The sequence below is a fragment of the Lissotriton helveticus genome, chromosome 6 (assembly GCF_964261635.1).
Source record: "Lissotriton helveticus chromosome 6, aLisHel1.1, whole genome shotgun sequence".
NCBI classification, from domain to species: domain Eukaryota; kingdom Metazoa; phylum Chordata; class Amphibia; order Caudata; family Salamandridae; genus Lissotriton; species Lissotriton helveticus.
The window spans coordinates 1419339980-1419365705 of NC_136067.1; the positions used below are offsets into that span (position 1 = coordinate 1419339980).

The 25726-nt window shown below is 46.5% G+C and overlaps 1 protein-coding gene across 2 annotated transcripts in view; it reads left to right on the top strand.

The window, feature by feature from the left end:
• The window catches only part of ADGB (androglobin), a 1448570-nt gene that overhangs the window by 254997 nt on the left and 1167847 nt on the right, over window positions 1-25726 (top strand). For both annotated transcript variants that reach the window (XM_078649209.1, XM_078649210.1), the window contains exon 6: window positions 16605-16744. In XM_078649209.1, coding sequence (XP_078505335.1) covers window positions 16605-16744 — 140 coding nt within the window. The remainder of the gene's footprint in view (window positions 1-16604; window positions 16745-25726) is intronic.

A 25726-nucleotide genomic window follows, 5' to 3' on the forward strand; every position in this document is an offset into this window, starting at 1 on the left:
GGGTCAAGTTTGTGCTATAAAAAAATTATTTTAAAGAGTTGTGGTGTCTCAATCACAGCACAAACAGCAGACAGACACTAATTTAGAGGAATCAAGTTGTGATTCATCCATGCACCACCCAAAGAATGGAAGTGATACAGGAGTTGATGCCTGGGATGCACTGCCGAATTAGAAGGCACTTAGGAAGAGTGATAGTAATACCGACGAATGGTAAGTAATGGGTTGGCTATAAGCCCCGTTTGAGGCTTTCTTTTTTTTAATACAATGGGTCGTCAAATGACAGAAGGGCATGCATGCTGCATGCAGGTTCGACCTAAAAATGGATATGGAATGCCAACGCTGTATCCTTCAGATTTCAGCTGGATAATGGCTAAAGCCGGCTCTTCAAAATTATCAGTCAACCAACAGGAACCAACAATTCCACTGTAAACAAGAACACCTCGAGTGAGTCTTGACATGGAAAGGAAACCGGAGTTCTGAAGTACTAAAAATACATATCGTAGAGCTATACTTACCAATAGCCCATATACCTTATTTACCAAGAATAAGTCAGTCGGCAATGGAGAAGGTTCAATCGTTTATTTTGCAAAGCACCCTATATAGGGAAGTGTTAGAACCGGCTATTTCTGGTAGGCTAAGGCTGACGCCAAAGCCCGGCAGAAACCACCATTCTAGTCAGGGCAAGGAAGTCACACGCCAAGATAACCCCTGCTCACCCTCTAGGTAGCTTGGCACGAGCAGTCTAGGCTAAACTCGGAGGCGATGTGTAAAGCATTTGCGCCAGCGCACAACAGCAACAACATACTAGGCACACCACAAAAGGAACTCCACACAAGGTTATATTAAAATAACTTTTGTATTGTAAAAAATCACATCAGATAGAAATCACACATGTACATGGTGCCAACTGGCACGGCAATATTCACAAGGGATTATTTACAAGACAGGGCCACATGGGCCACTGTCAGAATCAACACTTTGCAGATATAGAAATACATGTCAGAAATTAGAATAAAAGTATATAAAATCACTGTAACACAAAGTAACAGTTATAGGTCACATCCAGTAACTACTGGGAACAGGTAAGTACCTCCTACGCAACCCTCAACCCTTAGGAGACTGTCACGCAGGGGACCAGGACCTCACTAGGACCACCTGTACTAAAAAGAACAACCACCTAAGTATCACACAGCATTTAGGGGTCTAAGCAAGAACACATTACCCATGATGTATGAAACACATTCAGAGGAGTAGTAAAGGAAAACCACCTAAGTATCACACAGCGTTTAGGGGTCTAAGGAAGAACACATTACCCATGATGCATAAAACACATTCAGAGGAGTAGTAAAAGGAAACCACCTAAGATATAAACCTACACGTTCAGCGGTGTTAAGAATAAAGCACATGATGCAATAAAAATACATTCAGAGGTACCATAACAATAGAGTAGCGCAAGAGTCACATGATGTCTAAAAACATTCAGAGGTGCAGGAATAAAAACCATACAATTGCGCACAGCCTTACATAAGCCACCACCTGTGGCAGTCCCTAGGCCAACTGGCCTTGTAGGGGCAAAGATGCCCTGAGTCTCAATGTCAGGGCGCGCTGCCATGCAGCGCCAGTCTCAGCATAAGCCTAAACGTAGCAGGTGCCCACTACTTGCTGGGCACCTGGGAATCACACAAAACCTAAACGGTGCAGCTGCCCACTAATTGCTGGGCAGCTGGGAACTTCATACTGCAACAGGGTCCTCACTGACCCTCAGGCGCAAACTGCGCCCACGCTGGAGCCCCACAGGCTCTGAAGACAACCGTTGGAGCCACACAGGCTCTAAAAGCAAATTCCTCGCAGGCAGGAGGGGGCGGGCACCGGCAATATGCCCCGGCGCCCCCTCTAACTAAAAATGGCCAAACGCTGGAGCCACCCAGGCTCTGGGCATCACATGCCCCACATGTGGGAGCCACACAGGCTCTGCAGACAATGCCCCCTCATGTTGGAGCCACACAGGCTCTGCAGACAATGCCCCCTCATGTTGGAGCCACACAGGCTCTGTTTCACGTTGGGGCGACCCGCTGCCAACCGGGGCCGCCCTGCTGCTCCAACTATGCCCATTCTAAAATGGCGAAAAATGCGTCCCTACCGGGAAGCGGCCCGCTGCCAGACGGGGCCGCTCTACATTTACATTGGAGACCCCCGCCCGAGACGCCCGCACTCACCGGATACCTGCTGTGAGGCGGCGTCTTCACTGGGGCTTCTTCCGGTGGGGGAGCAGCGCGTCTCCTCTCTCGGCCGCTCAGCTTCATCACTCGGGGCTCCCTCTGCACACGGGAGCCCCAGCGGCCGGCCACACTCCTTCTCTCGGGGCTCCCTCTCGGTCACGGGAGCCCCGCAACGGCCGCCATCTTCTCTCCGCCAGCGTCCTTTCTCCTCGGCTTCACTGGCGGCGGGGGCGGGCACCGACAATGTGCCCCGCGCCCCCTCCGCTCTCTCCTCACGGCTGGCTGGTGCCTGCGGGGCTCTCCCACAGCAATGGGAGCCCCGCACCGGCCGCCATCTCTCGCGCGCCTTCTCCTTTCTTCCCCCCGGGCTGCGGGGGCGGGCACTTCCGGCCGGCCGCGCTGGGATTGGCCGGCCGGCCGACCACTTCCGGGTCGCTGCGGGCAGCGCAGCGGCCCTTCTCCTTAGGCAGGCAGGCGGGGGCTGATTTCTTTTACGGGCCAGATGCCGGGTGGGCACCGGCGAACCACAAAAGCGTTTTCCAGCGCAATGAGCCAAAAGGCAGCGCTTCCAGCGCTAGAACAAAAATAAAGCGCTTTTTAGCGCTAGAGCACAATCCACAGCGCTCCTAGCGCTAGAACAGCAGACCAAGCGCTTCCACAGGAAAATGCAGCTTCTCCATGCTGCAAAGGTCCCAGAGCTTCCCAGGGGGCAAAGCCAAGTGCCCCCATCAGCCCAGGCAGGGCAGAGGGGTCCCCCAGGAGTCCAGGAAAGGCCATCAGGTGTCCAGGGGCTGGTCAGGGCTCAGGGATTCCCCTGAGCCCAAGCAGCAGCACGCCCCTGGCAGATTCAAGTCAGAAACAAGAACATTTTGGAAGGGGACATAGCCCCTTCTTATACACAGAAAAGTCTTTGAAGTCCTTTGAAGTCTTTGTGCAAGCGGCCCTGAGCCTGGTCTAAACCAGTTCTGGGGGTTGCTGGAGCACTGGGGTGTTTCTGGTTTCTTTCTTCCTGTCAGCCTCAGGTCAGAGGTGACAGTGGGCCAGCAGGAGGGGGAGCCAGCAGGGTGGCCAGGCAGGCACAGCCCTGCACTATCAGACGCTATCTCCTCCCGCTTCCCTGGCAGCAGATGCTGCCTTTCATCCACGGGCTGACTCCGACCCCCTCCTGGGGGCTCTGCAGCCCCTGTCCCACTCAAACCAGACAGTAAATCCACAAGCAGGCCCAGGCACTCCTGGGCCAGGCTCACCAGCCAATCACGTGCCAGCAGACTCACTACACAAATATGCCAACTTCTAAAAGTGGCGCTTCTAGACTAGACACAACCATGCTGCATACACCATTACGCAGCAATTATTCTCACGAGTTCATACATATCAAACTCGACCCTGCACTCCCCACACATCAGGAACTATCATGGGTATCCATCTTCCCCATTCATTCCTATGGGAGGGCAGGTCACTCACCACACATACACAGAGAGCACACGCACTTTACACTGTGCCACAGTGAAAAAGTTCGCAGAGGCCTAAAATCACCAACCCAGGTTCCAGAAACAGGCTAGGAAAAAGCAAAAAGTCTCGGGGTGAACCTGCCCAAAGGACCGGGTCCAACACAACCCCCTTCCGCCAAAACGCAGGGTAGACCAATCACTTCACTGATGGGCTTCGCTGCTTTGGGCGACAAAACACGGACACGGGCCTGCACGGCAGGGACACCTTCCAGTTTTTCGCCACTCTGAACCCACATTGATTTCCCTCAACAAAAGCTCTCTGGCACAACTAGGATACCCCACCGGTACACACTAGTCATCCACAGCCAGGACCAGGCCCTAGGCCATCCAAATATCACAGGTCCTAACCAATCCACAGAGTGGGGGCAGTAGCCCCTGGCACACAATAGCCAATCTCCACTCTCTCTCTCAGGGTAGCTACAACTACCACTGATCCAACAACCTTGGGACCACACCCTCAGGTTGACCAGAGGTCACGGCAAGAATGCCCCATCCTACCTCTACTCCACCAATGTTAGAACTGGGGGTCTCTAGTTGGCAGAGGTAAGTACCTTAGACCAAGTAGGGACCCTTGCTTCTAGTCAGGGTGAAGGAATAACCCTCACAGGGAAGCACTCACCAGAACACAACTCTCCTACCAGATCAGGACCTCACTCCGTCACTGGTCTACCACCTGGAAACTATTCCACTTCTGAGGTACAAAGCACACAGCACAGTCCCTCTTCAAGCAGGTGGGGGCACAGCACACAGCAAAGCCCCCTTTCCTCTTCCTTAGTGGGAACAACAAACTGCAGGTGGGCCCCAGAACACACAGCAAGGGCAGCCCCCTCAGTCTCTTCAGCTGATCCAATTTGGTGGAGATTCCTCTTGACCTAGAAGTTTCCTAATCTCCCAACCTAGGATCTAAACCCTCAGGTTGCACCGGGGTCAGAGGTAAGGACACCGTCCCTCTGCACCCCCTTCCAGTTCCATGATTACAGGCCCAGTATGTCTCAGGCTAGACAGAGCACACGCCAGCGGCGTATCAGCGACACACTCTCCTCCAGTACTCCCTATCACAGGGTGATTCTCAGTATGTTCCAGGCTAGACAGAGCACACGCCAGCGGCGTATCAGCAACACACTTTCCTCCCACCGGGGTCAGAAGTAAGGACACCGTCCCTCTGCACCCCCCTCCAGAGTTCTGCACCCTCCCACCTTGGAGCGGTACCCCTGGAAGCCAACACCAGGTCAGGGCACTGATTACAGATGCCCTTCCCTCCAGGTCAGGCTGAACCTGAACCTGGCCTCCCCCCTCCTCGGGGAACAACCTCCAGAAGCCCCACAAATGGTCAAGCACTCTAGACAGTCAAATGCCCCGTGAACCAGGACTTTTGCACTTTCCACTTAGGAGCGGTACTGCCCAACACCAGGAACGCCGGAGTTCTGGTTACAGACACTCCCCGTCCTCTAGACACAGGAAGATTTTCCTCAAATGACTTGTAAGTACAGCCGAGGCCCCTGACCTGGCGCTCCCTTAGGGAACCCTCCAGGCCCTGAGACAGGGTTTCGGGCCACCGTGGGACACACCGTCCCACACTCACTCCGCCTCCGCTGAGACAGGACGTGAGCCCCTACACCACTACCATCCTAATGGGACCTAGCTGGGCTACACATGAACCTCTTCACCTACACAGGATCATCAGATACACAAGCCACTACTTTTAGAATCACTCCCTAATGTCTCTGTAAGACATCCAGCACACCGCCAGACATCCACCTTCTTGTCCAATGTCTCTGCAGGACCTCCTGCACACCACCAGAGGTACACCTCACGGTCAAGCTCCTTAAAAAAACTCACACAAACTCCTCCAGTTCAAGACACCACTCATCCACACACTCCCCCTCCAGACTGGTGAGACAGTTCCTCACTGCCTCTGACTCTCAACCTGTCACCCTCTTACTGAGCACCAGGCACCAAACTCTGGGAACTGGGAATGGGAATTCACGCACTGGACACATTTAAGCTGCCACCACTGGATCCTACCATACTGGGGAATCCAGACACACACACTACATTCAGGGAATAACCACCCTCCTGAGCAAGCAATTTCTCCTCCACACTCCCTCTCTTTCATCTACCCACACAGGGACAGGAACAGGAATTGGACACTGGACCCAGCAAGGGATTCCTAATCTATGGGAACCTCCCCTCTCTACTGGCGTCCCGCCCTGTCATTGTCTCTCATCTGTCACTAAACATAAAGCGCAGGAACACTGTCTGAAAATGACACTCTTGAGGAAAAACAAAATCAAAAACAATAATCCCAAATATGTGACTATCTGAAAAACGCAGAGTTTTTGTAATGTAGCCAGCTGTCGCTGTGGCACTGGCAAACACAAGTCCAAATCCGCACCGCTGACCAACAATGTTAGAACCGGCTATTTCTGGTAGGCTAAGGCTGACGCCAAAGCCCGGCAGAAACCACCATTCTAGTCAGGGCAAGGAAGTCACACGCCAAAATAACCCCTGCTCACCCTCTAGGTAGCTTGGCACGAGCAGTCTAGGCTAAACTCGGAGGCGATGTGTAAAGCATTTGCGCCAGCGCACAACAGCAACAACATACTAGGCACACCACAAAAGGAACTCCACACAAGGTTATATTAAAATAACTTTTGTATTGTAAAAATCACTTCTGATAGATACATCTGCCGTGTGGATTCCTCACCTTGTGAATATCCCCTTGCGTCAGGAACATTCGGAAATTCTTTTTGTAGCTTCACGCCGACGTGGACTTGGACGTCATAGAGGCACGGCATCGCTCGTAACTCCGCTGACGTCACCGACGCCTACAATAGGCCCACGCCGGCGTGATGACATCAGTTCCCTTTTTTCCGCGTCGTCAACGCTAACGGTTTCGGGATACTCTGTAGCTTATAGTATATTGTTACTTTATTTCCTCTATTCTCCATTCTCTGAACCTTTTGCTCGATTATCATGTCGACAAAGAAAACAGGGTTTAAACCTTGTAGAGAGTGTGGGAAGATGATGTCCGTTACGGACCCTCACCAAGACTGCATCTGGTGCTTGAGTTCGGATCACGACGTTGACGAGTGTTCATCATGTCAGAAGATGAATCCGAAGGCTCTTCGAGAAAGAGAATCAAAACTTCTTGTGGCTAAGCTGAAGGCGAGTAAAGTTAAAAGATCCTCGAAGCACTCGAAGAGATCGAAGTCGAGATCCAGGTCGAGGTCTCGAGAGGCGTCGGCCTCGAAGTCTTCGTCTGATCACGCTTCCGGTTCTCGTAAGAAGCATAAGAAAAGGAGGCATGAATCCCGCCATCATTCAGGTGATAAGTCTGGTTCTAGATCGAAGTCTCCCAAGAGGATGAAATCGAAGGTAATTCCTCCGCAAGTGTCGGATCAAGAAGGTGAGGCTTCGCCTTCGGAGTCGATGGTCCATTCTCCGACTCCGGTTCCGGATCCGACGCCGGCACAGTCTCCGACTCCGTCTCCGGCTCCAGGTGACACCGATGGAGTTCCTATTGAGGAGGAAACTTCGAATCCTGTTGTGGAAACAGATTCTAACCTACCTCGAGATCATCCTGAGCATCCACCATTCCCGACTCCAGGTCAGGACCCATCTGCGTTTTTGAACGCAATGTATGGTGTGTTCTCAAGATCGTGGTACCCCTCTGGAGCACCTTCGGGTCCCATGGGTCCTATGGCTTTCAATTTGGGTGTTCCTCACTCATATGCTCCAGCACCCTTCATGCCATATATGCCAGCCCCGACCCCGCTGTGGCAGTACCAAGCTCCACCGAGGTCGACGCCGGTATCGACGCCGGCTCGGCCGAAGTCGACGACTCCGGCTCCGACGTCGCCGGCTCCTAGCAAATCTATGGAACAACCTTCCAAGCCCTCGGATTCGATTCCGAAGTCGGCTCCGGCGCCGTCGGATTCGGCGCGGGGTTCGACTGCACTTCGAGTTAAAATGAGGTCTCGAAGAGAAGCTCAACGTCTTCTTGATGAACAGAGAGTTGGTGATTCTTCTTCTGAAGTGGAGGAAGGTGAGCTGGAGGGGAGTTATTTTGAGGACCTAGCAGAAGCGAGTGATCTCGAATTTTCCCCAGAGTGGTCTTTACCTTCAGGACCTGATACACCCTCCAGAGATGTTCAACCTTATCATGTTGTCATGAAGAAGGCAGCAGGACTTTTGGGTTTGGCTTTGCCTACTGTTGAATTTAAGTCAAACTTACTGACTGAGGTCCTTCATTCTCCGAATTCGGCAGTGGAACCTTTACTGCCATTTAATGATGCTTTAAAGGATCCCATTATGGAGGTATGGAAGAAACCTTTTTCTGCTCCTGCAGTTTCAAAAAATGTGGCTAGGAGATATAGAGTGGCTCCTGAGGATCCTGCTTTCTTGTCTTCTCATCCTTCTCCTGAGAGTTTGGTAATTCAGGCCGCTTGTTCTAAAAAGTCAGTTGGTGCTTTTCCGCAGGTGCCTGGCGACAAAGAGGCCAAGAAACAGGATCAAGTTGCAAAAAAGACTTTTTCTTCAGCTAGTGTGGCATTGAAGTCTTCTAATGCCACTTGCCTTATGGGTAGATATATTCATGCTCTTATGGACTCTATGCGTTCATTAATCCCTAAGGTTCCTGAGGATAGCAGAAAAGACTTTGAGGAAGCTTTGTCTGATTCTCAGGCGGCAGCCCATCAGGTCATTCAAAGTGGGCTTGATACTACGGATTCTGTGGCAAGGATCATGGGCACGGCGGTGGCCACGAGGCGTTCAGCCTGGTTGAAGTCGTCTGATTTTTCAGCTGATGTACAATCTGCTCTATTGGATTTACCTTTCGATGGTGAAGGGCCCTTTGGAAGGAAAGCAGACACTGCCTTGGAGAGATTCAAGGACAGCAGAGCAACTGCTAGATCTCTTGGCCTTCAGGTCAGGGGTTCTACGGCCAGGAAATTTAGAGGTTTTGGTCGCTCTTCCTTTCGTACATTTAGACAAGGTAAGCAGCAGCAACAACAACAGCAGCAGCAGAATACCTTGTATAGATCATACAGGGGAAAACAGAGGGCACGTCCTCGAGGACGTCAAGCCTCCTCCTCTTCCACCTCTTCCAACCCCCCAGCCACAGAAAAGCAGCCCTAGATCCGCCATTCAGGATCATGTAGGCCCAGTGGGGGGTCGGCTTACCCACTTTCTACGAGATTGGGAATCGGTTACATCAGATCTTTGGGTTCTCAATCTCGTAGAAAATGGGTATGCTCTTCCCTTTCGGGAATTCCCTCCCAATTACCCTCCTTGCCAGGGGTATTGCTCAGAGGAACATCTGTTACTCCTTCAGGAGGAAGTCCAAACTCTATTGAGAAAAGGTGCGATAGAGGTGGTCCCAGAGCAGGAAAGGGGTCAGGGATGCTACTCCCAGTATTTCCTGATTCCCAAGAAGGATGGCAGACTTCGTCCAATCCTGGATCTCAGGATCTTGAATTTTTATCTGAAACAGGAAAAATTCAAGATGCTCACCCTTGCTCAGGTTCTTCAGGCGCTGCTGGAAGAAGACTGGATGGTGTCACTCGACTTGCAGGATGCGTATTTTCATATTCCAATCCTGAAGTCGCACAGGAGGTATCTCCGTTTTACGGTGGGATCGCAGCACTACCAGTTTGCGGTCCTTCCGTTTGGACTTACTACTGCGCCTCGGGTCTTCACCAAGGTGATGGCAGTGGTGGCGGCGTGTCTCAGAAGATCAGGGATTCCTGTATTCCCGTATCTGGATGACTGGCTGATCAAAGCGCAGTCGTCAGAGGCTGTGCTTCATCATCTGCGAGAGACAACCCAGTTGTTGTACAGGTTGGGTTGTCAGGGTCAGGAAGTTGGGCTTTTAATGTAAGAACCTCACTTCGCTTCCAAGGGGTATAAATCCATTGTTCTTGGAATCGCGACTCCACACGATTTCTAATCACTGCTCCACCAATATCTTTTACCTCGGAGATCTCAGGATGGAAGAGGGGGTGCACTTCTCTCATAGGATGTTGTGCTCCCCAGTCTGGACATTTCCTATGCATGCGCTCCCGGTAATGTATCAGTGTCTCGACATTCTGAAATACTTCTTCGACTTGTAATTCAAACTTAAAAGCTCGCTCCCTGATATCACATAGTATCTGAGGAGCCTGCCCTTCCTCAAAACATTGTTCCCATAAGGAAATTAATCGGATTGCCATGTGTTCTAATGCCAATTGTTGCACAACTTGTTCAAAATCTTTCAGAGTACTCCAAATATCTTCTAAAGTATAAATCGGATTTCTGCATCCATTGGGATGCCTGAATCACAATAGCCTGTTTTTCTTCAGATCCTAAAGACGATCGAGTAAAAACTCGTCGGCCTTCCAAACCCCCACAGGGCGTCGTGGCTTAACATCTGAAGAGACAGTGGTCATTCCCATAGGGGAGACCGCTGGTCCTACGGCTGGGGGTGTTAAAACTACCTGGGACAAGGGAGAAGCAGCAACCGACCCAGGTACCAAAGTAATCAAATCTGAGGTAGTTGGACGAAGGGTAGGAGGAGGAAACTACGGAGCCGGAGGGTGCACGGCTACCGGTGCAGTAGCGACTGAGGGCGCTGCTGCGGGAGATGGAGCTCCAGCCATCCCCGTCCTAGCTATTGGGACCGCAGGATATAAACCTTGAGGCGCATATGGAGGTGGCGGACGGGCTTCTAATAATTCCTCTATATCATCTTCTGCCGCAGGTCGTGTCATATAACTCTTATCTGTTTGTAATCGAAATTGTCTATCCATTTGTTCAATATTTTTTTCTACCTTTTCTTTTTCATATGCTACTGCTTTTTGGGTAACAGTCTGTCCTGCTTTAATTTTTCCCAATTTTTCTTCTCTTATTCGCCGCCGTTTTGCCTCCTTTAACCATAGGTTCAAGGAATCGAACATAGTTTGACGGCTCTTCTTCATAAACAATTTGTTTTGTAAACAATTAATTTTTCTTTCATCAAAAGACCCCGTTAAAGGCCATTGTAGCTCCGAATTATCCTTGGTATACTTGTTCCAAAGTGTATTAAACAAAATGGGAGAAATACCATGTTTTACATACATATCAAAACTGGGGCTGCCTTCCGGAGGAGCAGGCTGTCTTTCTTCTAGACGTCCACTCCGGCGGCAGCAACATTCAAAACACAATTTACTAAAACACGACATGTTTATAAATTCAATAACTCATACCTGTTTCAATTGGACTTACATAAACGCTCTGTTTGTTTCATACCCATTCGCTCCTAAATCATACAGTCTCGCTCGCCACTCATACATAAACTTCATAAATTTTGACCGATAAATACTATTCTGTCACGGTTCTTAATACAAAGCAACGGTTTCTGAAATACAAAATGACATGTTTTCCAAATCGAACAGAGCCTGTCGACTCCTGTCCGGGGAATTGATCACGCCGGATTCCAGACCACACAGATTCACAAAAGAGACAGTCCAAACACTGCCCTGAGATCATCAGACAGGCGACCCACGAACCCTCTTACAGACCATCCCATAGTCCTGTGCTGGTTGGGCCGGGGCGACTGGGCACGTAGCTCCAGACCCCAAGCTTACCCAATTGCTCCTAGGGCTTTTCCAAAGAGGATCCGGCCGAGTGAGCACCCCCCTGTCCAACACTAAGGCGTCTGATGTTGTACCAAATAATCACCAAACAAGTCTGTGGGGCATCTGCCCGTGCAGTCACTCCACTGCCACGTCAGACCCCCAAATTCCCTGTGGTTCACTAACCACCATATTCCAATTACAGTTAACTGTTTCACTAAGCCACTTCTCCAATGTGCTTGTTCCAAAGACGTCAAAAGACAAACAATACAATTCACTCACCTGGTGCACTCAGGTCTGTTTGCTTGTTCTCCACTGCCGACTCCTTTATAGACCAACATGGTCAGCTGTTCCGGGTTAAGCCCGAAGGACTCCGGCGAAGGGTTATTTAGCAGCAGGGAAGGTCACTGGGCTCAAGAGTGGAATTTCCTTTTCTACCACAAACTGGTTTCTCAATTAGGATCCTTTTCAATCCACCCACTCGACCAGAACCTCTCCCTGTCCCTTTTCTCCTATTTGCAGGAGGGGACGACCCTATCGCGGAGTCCCGGCGGAGTCGCCAACTGAAGTACTAAAAATATATATCATAGAGCTATACTTACCAATAGCCCATATACCTTATTTACCAAGAATAAGTCAGTCGGCAATGGAGAAGGTTCAATCCTTTATTTTGCAAAGCACCCTATATAGGGGAGCCTCTCTCTCGTCTTCACCCTCAAAGGTGCGCAGAGGAGACTGCTGGATTACATTCAAAACAGTGCATATACACTTTCAGCATACCTCATGAAGACCGCGCACATGGAAAAGTACCACTTCTCGTGAAGCCAACAGGAAAACCCATATAAGGCACAATTGATTGATTCGAAACTCAGCTCGAACTATTCCAGGGGTAGGTCAGTAAAGGTGCCTCCTTTTCATTCTCGGGCACGGGAGTACAGGCACGGCGCCTGCAACAATGTGCTCATCCGACAAGAAAGACAGATGCGACCTTGAGTTTCCTAAGTTAGAACCAATGATCCGTTCATAGCCCAAGCCGACCTCTCAGGCTCTCTACACAGTAGCAGGTCACGTGTTTTCCTAGCAAAAAGGAAGAAATACAGGGAAATGAGACCAAAATGGCGTTCAGTCGAGGCCCGATTCTTAATGTATGCATGGTTTGAGTGTATTGACAGGGGGTTTTCCTAAGGTGGCATGCTAATATATTGGATACATCAGGCCAACATTATACAATATCGATTTATATTCCTTCAGTTCAATCCGAATAACCCCAGTTAGAAATTTGAAACTTTGAGGATGCTGATACTCTCATCTGAACCTAATTAGAATGTTCCTGTATGTTTCTCCTGGTTAACAGCTTAACCTGTCAGAAATTATCAAGGGACAGTTGCAAAGGGAGTCAGTAATTACTGCATTACTTGGAATTTAGGTCCTTGAACAACCTCCTGTGTCCAGAGGGATCGGAATTTAGATAGATGAAGAGGCCCTTTACATTTATTTATTTATTTATTTATTTATTTATTTATTTATAACAAGCTGACCTTCTGCCACACCCAGTCTATCTGCTGACAACGATAGGTTAGACAGACTCAAAATCCTCTCAAGAGGGTACTTTGAAACAGTGCTTAATTTATAAAAAACATAAGTGCTGAGCCCTCGTCAGGAGGCCACTGCAGCTTGCACCACACGTGCCCCTGCCATACTGCCAATGATATTACCAACACAACTACTAACTATCACATTCCTGAAAGTGTGACACTTCAGACTGTTTGAGGCCCCCAAAGCTATAAGAACAGCTTGGACGGCAGGTAATAGTCATTTTTAATGTACATTGAATTAACAATTAACTGTTGTGGTCATCTCTATATTAGACACCCAGCCCCACCTTGTGACAGGCTGTCACAAGTGCTGGTGTTGACAATTAGGTGCTGGTGCTGAGCACCGGAAACCACCAGCTTAAATTAAGCACTGCTTTGAAAGTTTTAATATGGAAGGCAGCATTGGCCGTCCTCACCAAACTAAAAGCTTATGGAGACTTGTATTAGATTAAACTTTGGAGAAATTGTCAGTAGTGGAATGTTGTGAAGCTCTCATTACTGAAACAAAGCTATTATTCAAATGCCAATCTAAAGTGATCCCTTGATGAAGATCAAAAATATTAGCAAGAGAAATCATGCTTGTTCGGTGATTAACTGCTAAAAAAAGTGTATACAGCTGTATGGATAGACCACTCTTTCTCATGTACATGAATAATAACCAACTCAGCTTCCCCTTTGGGTTATTTCCAACCCCTGACCCTACAGCAGAGAAAATGGTGATGTCCATTTTTTCTGCAGTGTCTCATCCATAGCTACCAGCAAGCTAATTAATATCAGATGCAAAGTTGCCAGCCAGCCAGCTATTATTTTATGTTTAAAATGGGACCACCCTCAGATGGTAGGTAGTATGTTTTCCAAAGTGTATGGCCACAGCAGTGGCTTTGTTACAGGTCCCCAGTGCATCAAATGGTGGAAAAATAACAACACTGCAATGGTAATCGCCAGTGACTAATTGTTTTTTGCTTCTGTATTGCCAGACCCTGGTAGCGTATTTTAAATATTAGCTTTTTAAAAATATTATTTTTTAAATAGATAATGTTTTATTATTCTTGTTGATCTGATCTAATGGTTTTGATTAACTACACAATAAGCGTGATGATGACAAAGAGTAGAAGATATTCCTTTATTTTCTTTTGGTGATGTGATCATGGTCAGTGAGTAATCCAGCAAAAAAGGTGGAGTTGGACTCAAGAGAAGCGTAAGTTTATTCCGTAACAGTGAGGAATTTTCGCCGCGGTCAAGGGGTTAAATAGAACACAGATATTAAACTGAGGTAAGGAGGAGGTGAGTTTTAGTGTCTAGGTTTCAGACCTGCAGGCAGTACTATGTTGACTTTCATGCACAGACTTGTGTAATGTGGCATGGCAGGGCACTCAAAATATATTGTCTGATTTATTAAAAGGTCTTGTGGTCGCAAAATCCCAGTTTTGTGTCTGCAAAATCCAAACCAACAAGGTAAAAAGATAGTTTTAAAGAACTTACTTTCCAATGCCCAATGTGCGCTTTGCAACTCATTGTGATTCAGAAGAACGAGTGACGTGAAAGGCGTCTCCCCTTCCTTCTAAACCTCAGAGCATTGTTTCAGCAGTGGTGGCCGCCACTAACAAAGGGTGGTGAGGCGGGTGGGGAAAGCGCATGGGGTAGCGCTCAGGGGGCATGGTAGTAATAATTAAAGAAAATAACTTACCTGAAGCCGCTTCACATGTCACTCCTGCTGTCATCTGCCTGGTCCCAGCAGCCCTTGGGACAGACTCCCATCCAATCCCCCTGGCTTGAGCGGGCTGGAAAGACGCTCTGCTAGAGTCAGGGAGTCTGTGGGAATGCAGCCGGGCTGGAGAACCCTAAGTGCGCATGTGTGTTTTGGTCAGCCTGAGAGGGCCGGCCAAACACATATTGGCACATAGGGAGTGCACAAGCACTCCTCCTCCACCCTCCCATGCCCCGTCCTTCACTTCACAAGCTGGCTCAGAGCTGGCAAACGAAAAATAAAACGACGCTAGAACATCGTTTTATTTGCTGGCTCCGCATCAGGCAGTGAGGCCGCACTCCTTGGTTATTGTGGCGGAGCCGCTGCTGTGTTTCAGCACGACTGTAATTGTTGTCAGAAAGCATTGATTGGGTAGCAGCACCCAGATAGGTGGGGGGTATCCATTCGCATAGTAGAAGCTGTCCGTGAGGTGTCTTCCACCCTGAGAATGTGGGCTGTCGACATTGAAGAGAGCAGTCCCCTAATTCATTCATTCCAAAAGGTCCCCATCACCCACAATGTTTCTGCACAAATTCAAAGTGGTAGAAGCCACCTTTATCACATTAAGGAAAGTGATAGTTAGTACATCACTGAGCATTTTTATGCCTCAGTATTTTGCTACCTCCTGGATGAATATCGCCTCTTCCTCCTTCAACAGGTGTAGACATTCTTGCCTTAAAGAAACACTTGGAATCTAAACTGGAAGAGGATAGGATCCTAAATGCATGAAAAGGGTACATATTGATATTTTACATGTAAAAAACGTCCAATCAGACTTCTCAGAGGGCATTACATGTAGATAACTAGCTGCTTTAAACATGCTGCTCTATGCAAACCACGTTGGCCAATATTACGAGTCGCCCGATAATTCTGACTGGGCTGGAAAAGAGTTAGTGGTCGTCAGACTGATAAGTTTTGGGTGAACACCGAATCTCTGTGGTGTTACACCCAGAGATTTTGCCTACTACAAGCAGGCAAAGTCTTCAGGAGGAATTCGTGGAGAAACATAAATAAATCAGCACTATAAGTCCTACCCCTGAATGCTATTCTCCAAAAACTCAGAATTCCAGTTCTTTTTCTGGAAATAGCAGGACTAATTTTGGACGTCTCATTATGACGGCCTCTGAGTTGTACTTTAACTTCATAGAGTATAAATCGAAAACAGTGCCCACCCATCAATAAAGAAAAACAGCTAAATAATGCGTCAATTTTAATAAAATAGTGCAAATAAGAAGTACTGATACATTTATTGGGTTTTGTGATGGTAGAAGAACATATCGTTTTTAAATTTTCTGCTACTTCTCTCCAATTGTGTACGGACATATGCAGAAACTGAATTCCAGGGCTAATATCCTCTGTATGGCAACAATAAGGCCCTGTGAGTGGCCAGGGACATGTGATTTATATGTCCACCACCTGCCTTTTGAAAAATGTTTTTTTTAATACTGAAAATGTCATGTTCTTGCTCATCTCACGTACGTTAACGCGACATTAGCAACGTTTTTGAAACATAGATTATAAATGCATTTTAACGTTGGCATTCTCTAACCTAATAATATGCTTTGCAGATGTGCGAAAAAAGTCAAAGCAAGTGGTGTGTCTGTTCGTTTGGAATAAGTAGTGTGTTAAGACTTCATGCACCAATAATTAAGTGAAGTGACTGGAGAAGAGACTGAATTAACACGTGCCGGCTACTAAATTAGTGGGAGATTTCACTCCCCGTCACACAAGATGTATTTATTAAAACTCCGGTTGCCATTTTTGTCTCTCCTCATGGTCATTAACTCATCGGCAATTTCACTGCTGCCACAGCAGGGACACAGGATGTAAGTGCTTGGGGGGTGTTGGAGGAGAAATTGCAAGTTTGTTTTGAATATCCGGTTCTATTTCTGAGTTCCATAGCTTTAATCTGCTTGTTCTCTTCTTACTGCTAATTCTAGGGTAGCTGGCGCAAGATCACTGTGGATGATACCATGCCCTTCAGTGAAGACAACAAACTGTTGCTTCCGGCCACCAATTTAGAAGCGGAACTTTGGCCAATGCTGTTATCTAAAGCTCTCATCAAACTTGCGAATGTCACGTAGGTTGATCCTTTAACTATTTCTTTGCGCTTTATACCCTTCCTCAAGACTATATTGGTCTAAAATCAAGCAATACACTATTTCAGGGTTTGTAGCATATGTCTACAGAAGCTAGTAGTGCCTTCCTGAATGCAATTTTATAGAAATGGCTGGAGGTCATGACTGCTTCACTCTAGGTTTTTGGTGCAGTATGTAAACTGGAAAGTTTTGAGGTGATCCTTCAAGCGGGGGCCAAGAAAAAGAAAGTGTGTTGGTGTGTGTGTGGGGTTGAGGGCACACAATGTGTTTTCCTAATTACAATTTCCATAAGAAAATTTAACGGCGATACCGCAAAAATGACTCAACAGAATTATACCAAGTTTGGCATAAAACTAGATCTTGGTTCAGAAAGCCTGCCTTTTGTGATTTGGTGTGAATCTGTTTTGTCGATTTTAAAAAATGAATGTTCAAAATGTATGTATATATTCTGCTGCGGAGGGTGCATGGATCCAACAGATCTATTGGCTACCAGCACATCAACAATGATGTGGCAGCAATCCCGTTAGGACTCTGGGACTCTGTTCCCTGTTCTGTGAAAAAACAAAAAAATATAGGGGAGAGGCTAGGGGTACCCTGCTGGCCGTAGGAATGGTGGGAGGTCTCAGAGGGGCCAAAGATGTAATTTAATCTGTGGTCCTGTAAAAAAAAAGAAATCATGGGCTTTCGCCCTTTTTTATAAGTAACATCCTTCCGGTGGGCCAGGGCCTGGGGGGCCCCATCAAAATGGCTTCTTTTGGGGAAGTGGACCCCTTCCATGAGCCTTATGGAGGCTCCGGGGACACTATCCCTCAGGGCCGACGTTCATATTTAGGGCAGGGTGCATGCAGTGCCCCGGCCCCAGGAACACCACTCGGGGGGCCACCATTCCTATTTAGGGGAGGGCGATTCAGCCCCTCCCCATGCCTCATAGAGGCCCAGAAAACTACATTCTCTGAGGCTGCGTTTGACATTTAAGGAAGGGGGCATGGGCCCCTCTCTCTCTGAACCATTCATAGAACCCTGGGACCCCATCCCCTGGTGGCTAAAGAGAGAAGCATCCCATGGACCCCATCCCCATCCCCATAGACACTGCCGTTCCTTTTCAGTTAGAGTGGGTGCATCTTTGCTCCTGCCCAGCGGGAGCATAGAAAAACTGTTCCCACCTGGGCCTGAACAAAGGAACGGAGCTTGCTCCCACCTCACCCTGGATAACTGCTAGTTGTGGGTGCCCAGGTTGGGCATTGGAGCACACACTGTAAACAAATATTTCCCAGCTCTGCCCGCAACCATGATAGCTGCTGGCTGGGGAGCCGGCATGGACTGTGGGGGTCTAAGGGTTCCCCCACGGGATCACCCAACATTTGTCCATGTTGTGGGTGCCAGGGGTGAGCACTGGGGATCCTACAAAAAAGAAAGAATAATAAATGATTGGCAGGTGCTGAATATTTATTCCCTGCCCCATAATGCCCCACAAGTTATTTTTAATAATGTTTTTGGTTTCTGGTTGTGTCACTAGAAGGGGCAGGGAAACCACCAAGCATTTTTGTAATGTTGTGGAGGGCTACTAGGAGTGTAGCAGCCCCACCCACGTCCATTAAAAGAATTGCAGACAGTCTCTTGGGTCATCCATAACCCCAGGGGAGTCACTTTGAGCTAAGCTGGAGCTGTATGCTCTTCGGCTGGAGTGCAGGGACCCCCTTGTGGTTGTTTCTATAACTGCACTTTGTGACCATGAAAATGTCTCAAAAAAAGACTCAATGACATGTTTAATGTTTTACATTTTTTTAATGAAAGAGTATTTATTGTTTCTCTGTTAACGTTGGCACTGTGTTAAGTCTGTGCAACACTTAAAAATAGTTTGTCCACCACAGCTCCATTCTGGAATGTTTAGGTGTGTCTGTAAAGCATTGTAGAGAATGGAAGGTTTTAACAGTCATAAAAAAGAGCATGTACAAAGGGTGATAACAGATTTTCTTCATAATATAAACCTTTTTGGTTTTGGTAATTCTGGAAATTCTGGCAAGTTCTCAGATTATTTTACTGTTTAAAAAATTCAGGCACTCTGCTTGTATTTGATGAACCGTGTTTGGAAAAAACACCAACTTCATTCGTGGTTTTCTGAGAAATTATGGAAGGTGCTCCAAAATATAAAATGATAGCATATTTTCTGTTTGTTCACACTATCTTCCTCAGCAATGTGACAATAAAGTCTGTGTAAAACATGTACTTTTAACCGATGCAGCAGCCTGTCAGTTGATTCTCCGGTGTTCTATTGCAGCTTTCCACAGTGCTCTAATGACCAACTAGAGCACTAAAATTCTGTATTCATGACAAAACTGTGACACACTTGAAACCATCTTGATTTAATCAGAGCTGTAAAACTTAAAGCATTTCTGTTAGATTTGAGCAAAAGATGGGGGTTTGTTTTGTCATAGAAATTATGGTTCTCAAGTATTGTATCTTTTATAGATTCACATGCTTGAATCTTACCTGTCATCATGGTGGGAGTCCCATGGTAATAGTAAAATAGCAGTATTAAAACTCAGCATTCAAATGCCCATATGAATTCAGTAACGTTTAGCAACCTATTATCATTGTTTTAAAACATCCAAACTCCAGCCAATAAGAGCATTGACCATAGAATATCCTTCCCCTGCAGGACTGCCAAACCTCAGATTTCTTACCACACATCGTGTGTTAGGGAGTCTCCCTGAACTCTGCTCAGTCACAGTGTTTCGACTGTTGCCCTTTTGAACTTTCAGCTAGCAGTTCATTTCTTCACTTCAGTCTTCTTCTGAGGTACACTCCAGAAGTGTGAGTACCTACTTTTCCTTCATTATGTCAGTCTAAAAAAGGGTTGTTAGGCCATGTAAGACTTGTGGAAAGTCCAGCTATAGTCTGAGGACCCACATAAGGAGTATCTTTATTGCCTGTATCCAGACCACAAGCCCAGAGAATGCAATTACTGTTGTACTTCCTCATAAAACCCTCTAAAACCCTCTAAGACCGTGAAGGTAGGAGCTTCTCTGGTTGCAGGGGAAGAAAGTGGCAAAAAGCTCTGACTTGGAGGCTGAGGAGAAACGCATATATCCTCCAGAAAAAGAAAGGAAGAAGGGCTTTCCTCTTTGCTTAAAGACCCTTAGTGATCAGGGTCTCAGAGTAAAGAGAGGGTTGTGGAAAAAAAGGGCTAAGAAAGAACAGCCCAGTTCCTCTTCTTCTCACCAGAGGTCTGGTTCTACTCCACCGCCGTCACCTCCTACTTCTTCCAGGGAATCCTCAGCTGGGAAAACCCACTTGTCGATGGACCCATCGATGAAGAAATCACCGTCAGCGACTATGCCGGCAATCAAGACAACAAAGGCGGCTTCGTCGACAATGGCAGTGGTAGTGTCACTATCATTGGCTGCGGTAGACCGTCTCTATCGACGAGGGCTTTACCGTTGATGGTTCAGCAGGTTCATTCACCGTCGATGACTCTTCAACCGCCACAGTCAGCTATTCTGTCGACGATCCCATTGACGATCTCATCGACGAGGGAAAATGACAACCTGCTTCTAAAGCTGATTCCTCCTCTTCTATAGGACCTTTCAAAGATCTCTCCGTTACCTCCTACTCTTCTCCTGGATTTCCAAGAATCTAAAGATGATGATCCTTATGGCCCTGCATACAATCCCTCACAACTCAGGGTTAAGTGTCACAACTCGGAGGAAGAATAGGAAATGGATGACCCATATACTTATTTGGATGCAAATTATTCATTCTCTGATCCAGGGCATCTCAGTGCTCAACGTTTGGATGCATTTCAGGAGCAATACCCTTATGAGGAACAGGAAAAACAAACTCAAATATGCCTGTTTCATTAGTTACGGACCCCAGTTTGATGCTAAATGATTATTACAAGAGGTTTCCTTAGGCGAACTCTGCTCAGCAGCCGCCTCCTGTCCAGAAGGCTCCTATTCATGTGTCAATGGTGGTGCCTACATTGCCAAACAGCAAGACCGTTCCCCCATCTATGGAAATTCCTGAACTAATTCAAGATATCGATGATCACCAACTAGAGGAAGGGGAGTTGCAGTTGGACCCTGATGCCCATGATGAATGTGTTGACAACGTGGCTCCTACTCCACCTTCTCCCACTCCGCCTCTAGCTGACTCCCCATCTGCAGATATTGGCGGGTTCCACAATCTGCTGGAATGCGCTTCTAGGTACTTTGACCTTCCTAAGCCACCAAACACAGACAGAGTGTTTCTTATATTACTTTAATCCTACAATGCAGTGATCCACTTGATCAATCCCCATTGTTGACTTCTTATATCAAGAGGGCCTGAAGGTAATTAATACACCAGCTTCTATACCTGCGGTGGTGCCAAAACTGGACAAGAAGTACATGGCACCCGAGGACTCTCCTGTTTGCCTGATTGGTCACCCTCGGCCTGATTCTTTTATTATGCGAGCTGCTCAGAGGAGATCAAAAAATCCTTCTTCTCTGTGTGCGGCTCCACCTGACAAGGAAGGGTGCTGAGTAGACAACATTGGCAAAAGATTCTCTGCTTTGGCAGCCACTGCCATCTGGGCCTCGGCGCCATGGCTATCCTTGGGAGGTATAACCGCCAGATGTGGTGCGACATCTCTGCCTTGCTGGATTTTGTTCCCAAGGGCAAAATAAAAGAAGCAAGGGAGGTGCTATTGGAAGGAGAGAGAGCCTCTTCCCAGATGATTGATGTGGCCCTGGATTTTTCGTCGGCAGCCTTCAGGCAGATGACGAAAGCAGAAGTGTTGCGACGGCAGGGGTGGCTGAAAGCTACCATGTTCTTCCCAGAGGTTCAGGCCAAAGTATTGGATATGCCATTCAACAGCAAATTTCTCTTTGGCAAGCATGTAGATAAAGCCCTGCAGTCGATCAAGTCAGATACGGCTAAAGCTTTGACAAATCTGTAGCAGAAAAAGTGTGCTTCCTTCTGGGTGGAGGCAGAGGTCAATATCTCTCTCTGCCTCAGCTTCAGCAACATTTCCAGCCATATTATCAGCAGGGGTTTTGCTCTCAGTACACTTCGCAGCCCTTTTGACAAACCTCATCACCAGCCTACCCTAGAGCAGCGGAGCTTCGACGCCCACCATCAGGAGGTAGGGCTAACGGCTCCAATAAGATGTAATGAGGATCCGCAGGCCCCTGCTACCGTAGTCCCACTTCAATTCGGCCCCACTTGCTCCAAAGTCTTCAATCAATGGAAGCTTATTATCTTCCGATAAAAGGGTGTTAGACATATTCCGCCATCGTCACACTCATACATTTGTACAACTGTCCCTAAATTTGCCTCTGCAAAGGACTTCCCATCTTCATCTGCAAATCCTCAAGAAGAAAGTCAAATTGCTCCTCGCCAAGCAGGCAATCAAAGAGGTACCCCTCGATTAGTGCAATCTGGGGTCTATTCTCACTTTTTCTTGATAAAGAAAAAGACGGGGAAATGGAGGCAGATAATGGATCTCAGGACGTTGAACAAGTTCATCAATGCGAGGGATTATATGTCCTCCCTGGATCATCTGGGCGCACATTTTCATATTTCCATACATCAAAAACATCCTTATTTTCTCGGGTTCGAGGTGGCAGTGTGCAATTATCAATTCAAGGTGCTGCCCTTTGGTTTAAAGTCGGCTCCAAGAGTCCTCACCAAATGCTTGGCTCATGTGACGACCTTTCTGCGACAAGCCAGTCATCAGGTGTTCCCTTACCTGGGTGACTAGTTAAACAAAGCTCCATCTTTCCAGGATGCCAGAAGATTGACAGACGCTGGTGTTTGTCTCTTTCACTCCCTGGGTCTCAGAATCAACAGGGAAAAGTCCTCTCTGGCTCCTTCCAGGTCGATAGTATTCCTAGGAGTAAACCTGGATGCCACGCTTTCAAAAGCTTTCCCAACAAAAGAAAGGATCTTACACCTCCAGAAGACAGTACAATGCCTGTCTGAGAAAAAAGTGAGTTTCAATAAGGACATACAAATCAATGCAGGAATTTGTCCTCCTGTATTCCGCTGATTCTGCACTGCCGCCTAAGAATGAGATCTCTTCAGGAGCAGCTGGATGCTCAATGGACTCAATCTTAAGGCTCATTCGAAGACCTCATTTCAGTCACACTGGTGGTGATTTCAGCACTGTCCTGGTGGGCAGTCAGGGAAAACCTTTCCCAAGGTCTTCCTTTCCTCACGACAAAACCAAAGTTGGTAATGACATCAGACGCTTCCATGGACGGGGGGTGCCCACCTGCACGACTTGTAGGTTCACGGGAATTGGTCCACCCCAGGAAGCACAGTGTAAAGAGAGGAGGAAGCAATTTAAGGTTAAAATTATATTTATTTTAAAGTATCAAAAGACCCACTGGTGCACAAGTTAATGCGTCTAGGCAGATCAGCTCCAACTGCTTCTCTGGACTAGAACCTAGCTCCACAACAATTTAGTTCTACATTACATACCTAACATTCTATATGATGTCAATGAAACTACAACACACAAAGATCTAAAATATGCAGAACTACAAAAGAAAGAGAAGAAAGATATTACCACATGTATCTTTTTCACAATAAAATAAAATAAATTAAAATAACACAAAACAAAATTAATCTAAAATATAATCTTCTAATTTCTTTGGCAACTTTACACTTCTCCTAAGTGAATCATGTAAACCATGTACAGATGAACTTGCACTTGCACCAACATTACCATCATGAACAGAAGTATCCAAATCAAGATCAACATTTGAATGAACAGTATTCCCAATATCATCACTTGAATAAGCAAACTGCTCAGTTCGTAATGGACCACAGTACTCATCATCAAACCACATATCATCCCCATATTCCGTTTAAAAACAAAATGTTCTTGACCTGGTTTGAGGATAACCACTGAACTTTTGCTCCACCACCCTTTACCCTTAAGTAAAACTGTGGACTCAGTGACATCTTCCACTTGAAAAGGTACAGTACATTTTGACATGCCTTTGGATGTAAAAGAAGGTTTAACAATTCTCACCCAATCACCAACTTTTAAACTTTTGTTTTTACAATGATGAGAATCATCATGATAAGTCTTTTCAGACATGCGAGCAATAGCTATGTTGTTTCTAGCTTTAATAACAGAACTTTCAAAATTATCTCTAAAATTGTTACTTTTGCTCACTAGAGGCATAAACAAACATCTTGCTTGTCTACCTCTCATTAAAATATAAGGAGAAACTCCTGTACTGGAGTTAGGAGTTAAGTGATAACTCCATATCTTTTCTTTTAAATATTCAAAAACATCAAGTTTGCTTTCCAAAGCAGCTTGAATACCTTCTTTGAAAAATCTGTTTGCTCTCTCAATTTGACCATTAGAACGAGGACTATAAAGAGGAGCTCTTTTTGCAGACACACCAAATTTTTCCCAAAACATTTGCATCTTATTTGAAATGAACTGAACACCATTGTCAGACATAATAGAGACAGGTGCCCCTTCAATCCTGAAAATTTTATCCACGAAACATCTGACCTCATCAGTAGTAGGATGCTCAACAAAAGAATAGTATAACCACTTAGAGAAATCATCATTAAGAACAATTAAAAACCTTTTTTCTCTGCCAAGACACTCATAAGGTCCTGAAAAATCAATAGAAAGCTTTTCCCAAGGACCTACAGGGCCATCCCCAATAGACAACGGTTCAGTAGACACTTTCCAGTGTTAGTCTGACTTAACACAAACTGAACAATTATCCACAAACTTTTCAACAGAAGCATCCAAACCAGGCCACCAATAATGACACTTGAGTAATTTCTTTGTTCCAGATACTCCTGGATGTCCTGAATGTGCCAAACTAATGATCTTCTCCCTAAGACTAGCTGGTGGAACAAACAATTCATGTCTTAATCAAATGTCATTCTCAATAGACAGTTCCTCAGCAACCTGCGCAAAACTTCTCAGAGGTCATTCTAAATTTTTTATAGAAGGCCATCCATTAACAACATGAAATTTGACTTTGGCCAATAAACTATCTTTGATGGCATGATCATTCCATTCTTTCTCATCAATACCAAAATTACAAGACTCCACAGCATCAATCAAAGCTACTACACATTCATGTAGATCCACAATTTCATCACAAAAATCATTGACTGGAGGTAATCTAGACAAACAGTCTGCAGTAAAAAAAATCCTCCTGGAATATGCTGGATCTCAAAATTAAATTCCTGCAGCCTAGCAATTAACCGGATATATGACGGTACCACGCGTACTTTTACAACGCGTACCGTTACAACGCTACTTTTACCACGCAAGTCGTTACAACGACTTGTGTGGAGGGGCGCTGGATAGTAAATTTTTTAATTTACTATTCCAACTCCAGTCCCCGTGGACTCTAGGGAAAGGAGTTGGATAGTAAATTAATATATTTACTATCCTGGAGCGCCCCCCAGCGCAAGTCGTTGTATCGACTTGCGTGGTAAAATTAGCGTGGTAACGGTACCGCGTTGTAAAAAATGCGTGGTTACCGTTGTATACCCAATTAACCTAACCAATCTAGATGAAGCCTTACCACTTCTGACACCATCCATCATGTAAACAAGAGGTTTATGGTCCGTCACCAGGACAAAAGGTCTTCCCCACAAAAAAATCTTAAACTTTTCTACAGCCCATACACAGGCCAGAGCCTCCTTCTCAATTGTACTATAGTGAACTTCAGCCCCTCTTAAACCTCTAGGGATAAAATAAATCACCCGTTCTTTTCCATTAACCATTTGTGTGAAAACTGCACCCAGTCCAATAGTGCTTGCATCAACAGTAACAAATGACTTCCCTTCAGGATCAAAAGTATTAAGACCAGGTGCCTTAGCAATGAGTTTAATTACATTTCCAAAAGCTTTATCATGAATATCCGTCCACACAAACCTTGACCCTTTCTTGAGTAGTTGTCTAAGTGGCTCAACAACAAAAGCATAGCCCT